The 10,484-nt window shown below is 55.1% G+C and overlaps 1 protein-coding gene across 1 annotated transcript; it reads right to left on the reverse strand.

The window, feature by feature from the left end:
- Positions 1-2,351: 2,351 nt before the first annotated feature.
- On the reverse strand, positions 2,352-3,413 carry UQCC4 (ubiquinol-cytochrome c reductase complex assembly factor 4). The gene is made up of 2 exons (XM_024759707.1): positions 3,275-3,413; positions 2,352-3,198 (listed from the first exon to the last, which is right to left on the reverse strand). The coding sequence occupies exons 1-2, from the start codon at positions 3,304-3,306 to the stop codon at positions 2,823-2,825; spliced, it is 408 nt and encodes a 135-aa protein (XP_024615475.1). The 5' UTR covers positions 3,307-3,413; the 3' UTR covers positions 2,352-2,822.
- Between the last annotated feature and the right edge of the window lie 7,071 nt (positions 3,414-10,484).

Raw genomic sequence — 10,484 nt, forward strand, 5'->3', positions numbered from 1 at the left:
GCCCTCTTCACCAACAGGGTGGGCGGGGATGCAAAGAGGGTGGGAACTCTGGGAGGCAGGCACCAGCTGCCATCCCCGGTAAGCCCTACCACTCAGGGCCCCAGCTCATCTGACCCTGGAGGAGGAAGCAGGGTGTGCATTTCGGGAGGGAGAACCCAGACCCAGAGTACATTGTTTTGTAAATATATAGCATGAAACTTTTTTTTTTTTTTGGCCGGGCTGCGCGGTTTGCGATCTCAGAGTTCTAACCACTGGACCGCCAGGGAATTCCTGAGACATTATTTAAAATTTTCAACCTCGCTAGTAATTTTTTTTAATGCAAATTAAAGCAAGGAAGAGCCCATGGAGCAGGCACACTTTTTGTTGTTCTTAACAGCAACCCACAATGCTGGTGACCTGCAGCAAGAAAAGCCCTTAAAGGAAGTGGCTGGGAGGACGAATGGGTACAGACCTTTACAGAAAATAATCTGTTCCATTTCTAGAAACTCCAACCTAAAAAAGAATGAGATTCAGACAAAGATGTACAAAGATAATTATCAAAGTTATTTGGCAAAAACTTAAAGAGCACCTCACAGAGAATGACAATGCTTCCTGAGAATTGTTAATGACAAGAAAAATGCTCCTACTTAAGTGACAAAACGAAGCAAGATACTGCAGTTCCATACGTTTGTTCCCAAGCATGTAAGTTTCTGTTTTTTTTTAAACACAAGTAATACAGTAAAATAAGCCATCACTTGCTGGTGGGATGAATGACTACTTTCTTTATATGTTCACATTGTCTAAAGGAATTACTACCTCTACAAACATTACATTTAAACCTGGAAATTAAAATAGCAAAAAATCAACATGATATTTTTGAAGAAAATCAAGCAGAAGAATGAAACAAGGCCCATGAATTCTTTGGAGGAGGACTAAACAGATCTTGAAGACTGCCAGGATGCAGGGAATGAGAAAGAAGTTTAGGATATTTCCGAAGTCCCGAGCTGGGAGGAATACAGAGCAAAGAAACACGTTTGGGGAGAGCTTAACTCTGTTTTGGACCTAAGGAGCTTGAGGAACCTGTAAAGTCCAGTAGAGAAGTATAGAGAGCCACCTCGAGCTTAAAAAAGGAAGTTGGGGGCTCAAGATAAAGAAATTTGGGGATCTTTGCTGTAGAGGTGGGAGAAAAGATGCTTACCCAAGAGGCACCTTCCTTGAAGAGAGCAAAGAGAACTGTGACAGGCTGTAAAGATTGTCATTTTTCATGCTTTTGAAGAATGTTCTTAAAAGGCTGTAGTAGTACCCAGACGTTAAAATTTTTAAAAATCCAAGGAAAAGAGGTTACCTAAGTCGATGGCCTCATATCTTCCAAGCCTCAGCAGCTTGGAAGATATGAGGCCATCGACTTAGGTAACCTCTTTTCCTTGGATTTTTTAAAATACAATTTTCTCCATCTTCTGCCCAACAGTGCTCACAGCAGTTACCTCTAGGTGGTGGGATTATTGCTGTTTCTGATTCTCTACCTTTTGCTTATTACACTGTTTAACTTTTCCAGATAAATCATATTGCTTTGGTCATGTGAAAATTATTTTTAATTAAAACAAAATTTCTTCTCGTTAGTTCTTTTTTTCCTGCAGGAGCTAGTGAGAGTAAAGTCAGGGTTCAGGTTTGAATGACTGTTGCTCAAATAAAATGGTTCACAACCAAATAGGTCACAACCACACCAGGTCAGAGAAAGGACATCTTAGTTCTTTGCTCCCAGTGGAACTAATAATGTAGCCTGAGCCATGATTAGGTCAATCCTTCTGAATCTTGGTCTCTTCATCTTTAAAAAATACATATACTTGTCTTAGCACCACCTCCCTGACAAGCATAATTTACCAAGGCGGGCCAGACCTTGGCCAAGGCCTTGTGAGAAGCCAGTACACTGCCATACAGTCAGTGGTCTTCAACCATCCGAGTGAGAGAAATTTCCACTTAACTTTGGCACCAAAGATATACCAAGATAAAACGTTCCACTAGAACCTTAAATAAATAAAATCTTCCCTTTTATGCATCTTGTATTTAATCCAGAATTAAGAAAGTTTCCTACTAAGCAGTACTTGAAAACATATCATTTACATACCCCAAATATTGCCTCTAAATTGTCCATAAAAATATTTATCAATGTTATTTCACTCAGAAAGTTGTTGCCTTGCTAAAATTAAAAACTGGAAGAGAGGTGAGAAAGTGTTCCACAATTAACATTTAGGTTTCTTTCCTCAGTTCCTATTCTGGAAAAAACAAACAAACAAAGGAACTGAAAAGACTAGAAGGCTCCCTTTTTAAAATGAAATGCAAAAAAAAACAAAAACAAAAAAACAAACATTGGCTTAATTCCACATTACCAAATTAATATTTATTGTTAGTCTGCTAAACTAACATCAATTTATAGACATCACGGTACACTGTAAAACAAAACGTTTAACTCTTGTGCCAGTTATTCTGTCTCAGAAAGCAAATGACCTGCAAAGTGGATCACACTGGATTACAAGTGTCACCAGCATCCCTTTGGAAACGTGATAATGTTGTACAAAGACATCCCAAATCCAACAGCACACGCTGCAACCAAAACCCTTTCTATAGACCTGAAAAGTCTTTTGGACGTATTCGATGGCAACAAGTATCAGGCAAAGAGCCGGTTCCGATTTGCTGACATTCTGCTGTGCCTTCAACGAGTCAGCTTTGCCAGGCGCGCCATCCAAGTCCTTCAGTCTGGGGACGCGCATTACCAGGACAGAAACGGTCAAACGCGACGTCAAAGCCTAAAGACTGAGGTCTGTTCCCTCGCTGCTGGCACCCCATTAAGTTCTCGCCCCATGGGCCACCGGAGTTCCAGGCTCTTCAGAACGATCGCTGGGCTCCGGTACCTCTTCTTCCAACATCCGTCCCAACCACCGGTCCGCGCTGGTTTCCTGTCTAAAGAAGCACCAGATGACCAGAACCATGAGGCACAGGCTGAAGGGCAGCACCCTCCACCAGGGCCGCTGCTGCTCCCTTCCGAGGGAGTGCTTCACTGTCCAGCGAAACGGGATGGCTTTGCTGGAGGAAAACTGAAGGGGGCGGTTAGGGTCAACCTCTTCCTCACCCTCGGCCGCGGGCTGGGCACGAGCCCGGCCACCGGGCGGAGGATGCAGGCTTCGGAAAGGCCAGCGCACGAGCCTCAGTACCCGGAGGGCCCTGGAAGAGAGAGAACAGTGAGCGCGCCCGCCCGCCGTTCTCACCCTAGGTCCCGCCGAGACCGCGCGGACCTCACCCAGCAGCCGGCGCCCACAGCACGCAGCTCATCGCGACCCCGGCTCCGCACTCGACGCCGCCGCGCGCAGCGTCGCGTCACTTCCGTCGCGCGAAGCCGGAAGCCGCGCGCTGTTCCTGGCCTCCGCTCACGACTACAGAACGTGGACCCACTCGCGCAACGGAAATGACTCACGTCCTCAGGCGGCCTCTTCCGTCGTAGACCCGCCCCCGGCCGGCCGCGCTGGCATGCCGGGAAATGTAGTTCGCCGCCGGTCCGAAGAGGAACTAGCGGGCAGGTTCCTAGGTTTCCGCGCCGGGCTTGAGGCCGGCCGGCGGGGTCGGGATGCTGGCGTCGTCCTCCGACGAGCTCGCCTCAGCGCGGGTCTCACCGTCGGCCGGGCTCGCCTGAGATCGGGGCCCTGAGCCCACACTCCACACCCTTCCCGCCAGGCAGGCGCAGCCCCTGGACGCCTCCTCCCCGGGGCCTGGCGACGCCGTTTTGCTCTTTTCATTGGACTTTCAGCCACGGAGTCATCTTGTCCCCTCGACTAGTGTCCGCCGCCCCATGGCCGCGGACCCTCACCCAGCCCTGGCGCTTTGCGTTGCTCTGTGCTCCGCACGAATAGCCGCGTCTACACCACCCGCCCTGCGGGACAGGCATTTCTGCGCACTGATCAGCCGCAGGGCCGCCATCTCTCACCCACCGCAGCAGAGCACACCCACGGCTGTCACCGGGAAGCCAGCAGGCACTCGGACAAGTCTCTCTCTCCAGGCCAGCGGAACCACCAGTGCAGAGCCTAGCGCGCCATCATCTTTGTGGATGGAGGCTGTAGCCTGCTCGGGGGGAACCTTCCCATCCACCTTAGGAGTCAGGCCGGGAGGGTCACCCTCGGGCTGTCCTGGGACTTCCTGTCTACCCGGTTCCCCAGTTGACTTCATAGGGAAGCTGCTGGAGCCTTCTGCCTTCAAGGCAAACTAGCCCTGGCTCTGCTGAGCCGTCCTGTCTGGAGACCACATAGGAGCACCCAGGCGTCATCACAGACTATGTGGAGACGTGGAGATGTGCTGGGGGTGGGGGGTGGGGGTTGACGGTGACAAAATCAGATTACGAGCCCACCTTGTGAACTGTGACGACTGAAAAAAAAAAAAAAAAAGCACAACGTGAGAGTTTTTCTGCCAGTTGTTGCCAGAGCATAGAGGGCCTCATTCCTGATCTCTGCCCTGAACTCCTTTAAGGGTGTGTTGAAGGTCAGTGACTGCAGTGTCAGGTGACTTCATTCTTGTAGAACCAGGTGACAAGCAACAATTTTTAGTTGGCAGCTGTAATGTGCTGCCTCCTGGTTCAGAATCTTTGCCTCTGGAGCATCTCCTGCACCTGCTTTCTGGCAGGAGAAGCACCAGCCTCGGGGACCAGTTCTTCACCTCTCAGGAAGTCTAGAGACACTTAAGCAAGGGTAGCGGGCTGGAGGTGTTCCTAGCTCAGCAGCATCTGGGAGATCTCCCCACCCTGGGAAGACCAAACCTGGACGCCTGGTGGCAGCTCAGCTGCAAAGCCAGGACTGTGTTCAGAGCTGCTGTGTCAACAGAGGCACCTGTGTGCCCACATCCTCCTCACTGGGCCCCACCCCACCTGTTCCACCCCAGAACCCCACCCAGAATCACTGCCAAACCAATTCGACCACAGGGAACCCCAGGAGCACCTACTGTGGGCGGGAGGATGGACCAGAATCATTCTGGTGTGCAGCCTGTAGGGCTTCCTGGAGGAGGTGGAGATCAAAGAGGCCTGAGGTTGGGGTGGAGCTGCTGACTGCAGCTTATGCAGCCACCTGGTTGGTATGCTAATTTAGGGCATCTGGGTACAAGCTGCCCTGGGACAGCAGAGGTGGTGCAGAGCTGGGGGTCAACGGCAGGGGCTAGGGCTTCACCCCCAGGCAGGGCAGCCTCCAAAGGGTCACTAAACCTGTCCCACTGCTTTGGATGGGTGACAGAAATAAGACATCTCAGACAAGCACCCCTCGAGCCTCTGCTTCCTCAGCTGTAAAATGGGCATCTCCTGTCCTTCGCAGGCTGCTTCCAGGACTGGTGCTATGCCTGGGAAGCCCTCTGCCAGTCCCTGGGACAGCTGTTAAGACTGATAAGGGGACGGCATGAAAGTGTCCTTCCATCCTGAGGCAGTGGAGGGCTCCTTTACTGCCATCAGGCTCCTAGGGTGCTCTGAGGCCAGAGTCTGGGAGGAGCAGCGCAGGCCCACAACAAAGACTTAGCAAATCCACATGTCCAGTGGACCTCTCCTCTGTCCCCAAGTCCTGCTGGCACTGGTCTCCATTCTAGGTGAAGGCATGATGCAAAGGACGTGGGTCCTGCAGAGTCTGAGGAGGACAGCAGGCCTTGATCTCCGGTAGCTGGCCTGATGCTCAGAGCTGGGCTCTCCTGTAGGACGTAAACAATTTCAGAGAACACCAGTGTTGGACCAGGCCTCTCCGTGACCATGGTGGCTCAAGACCCCTTTATAATCACATCTGAACACAAGCAAAACATGGAAGTGGCCCAAAAAAGACCAAATACCCCCTTCCTGGCTGATGGGAGGGACCCTGGTCCTTTACCAACCATGGCTGGAGCCTTGCCTCATCTGCCCTCCTTCTGGATAAGATGTATTAAAGATGCTATACTGGGTGGAATGATGTCCCTCCAAATTATTATCTCCCTGGAGCCTTAGCACGTGACCCTATTTGGAAATAGGGTCTTTGTGGGTGTAATTAGTTAAAACTATGTCATAATGGATAGGGTGGGCCCTAAATGATGTCCTTATAAGAGGAAAAAAGACCCAGAGACGCACAGGGGAGCAGGCCATGTGAAGAGGCAGGCAGAGACTGGAGTGATGTGGCCACCAGCCAAGGAACACGGAGGACTGACAGCTACACCAGAAGCTAAGATTCTCCCCCAGAGCCTTCGTGGTTTCATATTTCTGGCCTCCAGAACTGTGAAAAAGTAACTTCTGTTGTTTTAAACCACCAATTGGTGGTCCTTTGTTATGGCAGCCCCTGGAGACTGATACAGATGCCCAGTCACAGTTACCCTGCTTGCTGACAGCACACAGCCCAGAGCAGAGCCCCTCACCCAACAATGGCTGAACCCAGAGCCCTTTCTAACGCCCGCCTCCTGAGACACCCATGTTCCGGGCTGTGAATTCTCCCTTGTGAAATCCACCCTGTTCAGTGACACATGTGTCCCTGGCAGCCTCTGGCTGGAGGGTGACAACGGCCCCAAATGCTGTGGTTTGCCTGACCCTCTCTGATGCGGTGGAGCCCAGAGTGGGAAAAGCCACAGCCAGATGCGGCCGGTGGCCCGGTGTCTCCAGGGCCCTCGCCTTCCTGACCCCAGCAGTCTCGGCAGGGCACTGGGTGACAGGTGCCCAGCACTGCCAGCAATGCCGCTCTTGTCCAAGGTCCCCCTCCTCCCAGAGGCATAAACCAACACCTCAGCCTTCATTATCTCAAAGCACACAGAGAAACCTCACACGAGGACTAATGTCCCACTAATGGGAGGGAGGCTGCAGCCCTTGTGTGCCCGATGGCGGGAGTAATTTATTGTAGCGCCACTTGAGAGCTGACATATTGGAGCTATTGATTTTCCCTGGGAAGATCAATATGGGGTGCATGGGGACAGGCAGGGCCACCACCTTTGGAAAGGCAGAGCCTTTCTCCCAGGGGCTGAGGCCTGACAGCAGGGGTGGGGGCTGGTGGGGGCAGGGTGAGCACAGCGCTCTGAAGGCCCCATACTGCCCACAATGGGGGCCTGGCTGGGAGCAGATGCCAGGGCATATGCTCAGGCCCCAAGCCTGGCAGCCTGAGTGCCTCAGCCCCCAGCCCCAGCCAGGAGCCCCCATGGGCACAGGGGGCTTGGGACACCCATGCCACTTGGCCTGGCACTGGCTGGCCACCCAATACCGGCGGGACATGTGTGGGCAGTGATTCTGGGAAAGTGCGTCTCTCCACCTACCCAGGGTCCCCCTGGCTGCCATAACCCAGCCCAGCCTCACCTGTAACAAAAGCTGGAGTTCAGCCTCCACCCACCAGACTCCTGTGTCTATCTTGAGCATGGCTCTGACTCAGGAGGGGCAAGGAAGGGGATAATTCCACTAAGACCCAAGATCTGCTTCTTGAATCCCTCTCACACCTGTCTCCCACCCTCACCTCCACATACTGTGCCTTGTTAGGCCCCATCATTGATCGCTAGGACTAATGCAGTGGCACCCTCCCCAAGTCTCCGGGCTCAGGCCTCCTGTGTCCAGAGGCCCACCCCACACTGTGCTGCTGAGGTTCCTCTCCCCAAATACCTGCCTGCTCTGGGTTCTCTCCGACTCTAGAACTCTCCATCCTAGACTGGGGTTTCCTCCTTGTCTCTGGTCAGGCAGAAAAAGGCACTGGGATTCTGCCACCAGAGGACAAGTGTCTGGCTGTCTGTGGACAGTCTTCCCACAGCTGGCACGAATGGACACCTCGCTGGGTCACTCTTGGGACCCAGGGCCCCTTCCACAGCCCCAGTTCCACTGACTGGGAGCCTGAGGCAGAGGCCAGGATGGAAAAGTGGGCCTGTGGGGTGGGGGGTGAAAACCACCCTGGGGCCTCTTTCCTGCAAAAGCCCCACTGCCACTCTGCGATTTGGTTCCAGTGATGCTGGGAAGAGCTGAGGCCCTGGCCGACTTGGCTCCCAGTACAGGAGGAAGGTCCGAGCTCCAGGGCCAGGCCAGGAGGTCCTGTGTGCCACCCACCCCACTTTCCAGCCAATGCTTCCAGCTCTGGGCTTCCTGTTGCTGCTGAAACAGGGAGCACAAACTGAGTGGCTTAAAACAACACTGATTTGTTGTGCAGTCCTGGAGGTCCGAGGTCCCGAGTGGGTTTCCCTGGCCCCAAATCAAGGTGTCTGCAGGTTTGTGCCCTGAAGGCTCCAGGGGAGAATCTCCTTGTCTTCCGGATTTTAGAGGCCGCTCCATTCCTTGGATTGCAGCCCCTCCACCTTCAAAGGTGACCTTCTGCTTCAGTCGCCACGTCTCCCCCCACCCCCACTCGGACCCTCCTGCTTCCCTCTGTGACACACAAGCCCACTGGATAATCCAGGGCCATCTCCCATCTCAGGGTCCTTATCTCAGTCACCTCCGCTGGGTCCCTTTGCTAAGTGAGGTGAGGACGCAATTCCCAGGGATCAGGGTGTGGACATCTTTGGGGCCATCACTCAGCCTACCACAGGGGTGCCAGCTCCTCGCGATCTGGTTCCTTTCCAGGCTGTCCCCTCTGCTGGAACACCTTTACTTCCCCCAGTTTGGCTGGGTGAGCACCTGCCCCATCAGTGCCTGCAAACCACCTCCTTTGTGAAGCCCCTCCTCTGGCCACAAAGGCCAGGACCTTCTGCATGACAGGGCTGCATCTCACCTTCCCCAGCCCAGCCCCCTGGCCCAGCACTTCCCTCGGGCCCCTGAGGCCCCACCCTGCGGGGTCGACCCCAACCCGGCCGGTCTCCAGGCCCTTCCCAGACCCCGGCCCTGCCTGTTCCCAATAGGCAGCAGTGGGCACTACAGCTACAGCCAGAACAGCTGCTGAGGTCCAGCCCTGGGTCCTGGGCAGGTCATGGTGGGCGCTCCCTGGGCTGGCAGAGGGGCAGGGGCCGTACCTGGGCAAAGAGGGATTCTGGGGTCCCAGCAGTCCTGGGGAGCCACCGGGGACCCCAACCCCCAGCCTCCCCCGGGTCTTGGCTGACATCTGGGCTGTGCTGGGTCAGAGAGAGGCTGGCTAAGGCTGGGGCAGGGTCGACCCACAATCAGGACCTGGCAAGTGTCATTGGACCCCAGGGTATAAGGACAGAACTGTGGCTGTGGCCAAGGTCGGTTTCCGGGGACGGGGAAACTTGGACTGGACTCATGGGACTCACGGTGAAGGGGCTGTAATGGTGGGTGGTAACCACAGTGAGGACGCCCCCGGGCAGGACCCACGGGTCTGGAGGGGCCACCAAGCCCCTTAGGGGAAGGCACAGGAGCTAAAAAAGGAGCCAGAGAAGGGAGGTGTCACCTCAGCCTGGACATGGGGACGAAGCCCTTGGGGGAGCAGTGATTCAATAGGGTTTGTTGCAAATGCACCTGCAGCTCTGGAACGGTGGGAAGTGGCAGGAGGGGGCTGGGCAGGGACTCTGGGGTCCCCACCTGCATAAACCCACCACCTGGGCCCTGGCTGGTGGTCCCTGGCCCTCCTGGGGCTTCCCAGGTCCTGCTGCTGGCCCAGAGCCCGTTCACCCAGAGCACTGCAGAAGCAGGATGTCCTCTAGAGAAGGCTACTCCAGGAGTCAAAATAGCATGAAATTTAATTTTCCGCCTATTTGACAAGGCTTGGTCCAGGCCCCAATCAGTGGCGGAGATAAGGGTCCTCGGCCCCGGGTGTGAGCCAGCTGGGCGAGCGGCAAACACTCCACCGTCCCCCGGGCAGGCTGAGGCTCCCCCCGGCGGGGCCCTGGTTGCCGGGCGCTAAAGCAAACGGGCTCTATTTGCCCAGTCTGCGATGACAATGCAGTCACCAAATATTTGCCAGCCGGGCCAGCCACAGATCTTGGCTATAAATGCTTGAGCCCAGGTGGAGGTGGGCCTGCCCAGCGGGAGCTGCAGGCCTCGGCAGGTAGGAGCCAGGCTGGGCGGCGGGTGGGAGGGTCCTGGTGGCGGAGGTCCTGGGAAGGCTGTGGGGTTCCTCTGCCCTGGTGGTCTTTGGGGACCACCCACCCACGGGGAGGGGTCAACAGCAGGGCTGAGCAGGGCTGGGTCATCGAGGTGGGCTGGCCAGGGAAAGGGGGGCACCTGAGTCTTGGCTCCCCACCAGCTGCCATGCCAACGACCAACGCTGGGGCCATGGTTCACCCCAACAGGGAAGAGGGGCCCTAGAACTGCGGAGCATGATGGCAGGGAAGAGGGGGAGGTCGGAGAGGCCCCCCTGACTCTGAGGGCGGCCTGTGGACTTCCCGCCCCTCCCCCCACATAGGGAGTGGTTTCCTGAAGCTGTGAGCCCCCCCTTCTCTCTAACCCTTCTTCCCTTTCTTCCTCCCCCTTGCCCAGGGCTCCCGCTAGAAGGCCTCCTGGTCCAAGGGCTGGCCCCCCTGCCTCCCTGCAGTGCAGGAGCTGGGGCCCTGTTCGGGGGGGGCCTCCCACATTCACAATCAGCTCCCCTAATCCCACCCCCTCCATGGTCCTGCCA

Source organism: Neophocaena asiaeorientalis, unplaced genomic scaffold (genome assembly GCF_003031525.2).
Source record: "Neophocaena asiaeorientalis asiaeorientalis breed wild unplaced genomic scaffold, Neophocaena_asiaeorientalis_V1.1 scaffold254, whole genome shotgun sequence".
Classification (NCBI taxonomy): Eukaryota; Metazoa; Chordata; class Mammalia; order Artiodactyla; family Phocoenidae; genus Neophocaena; species Neophocaena asiaeorientalis.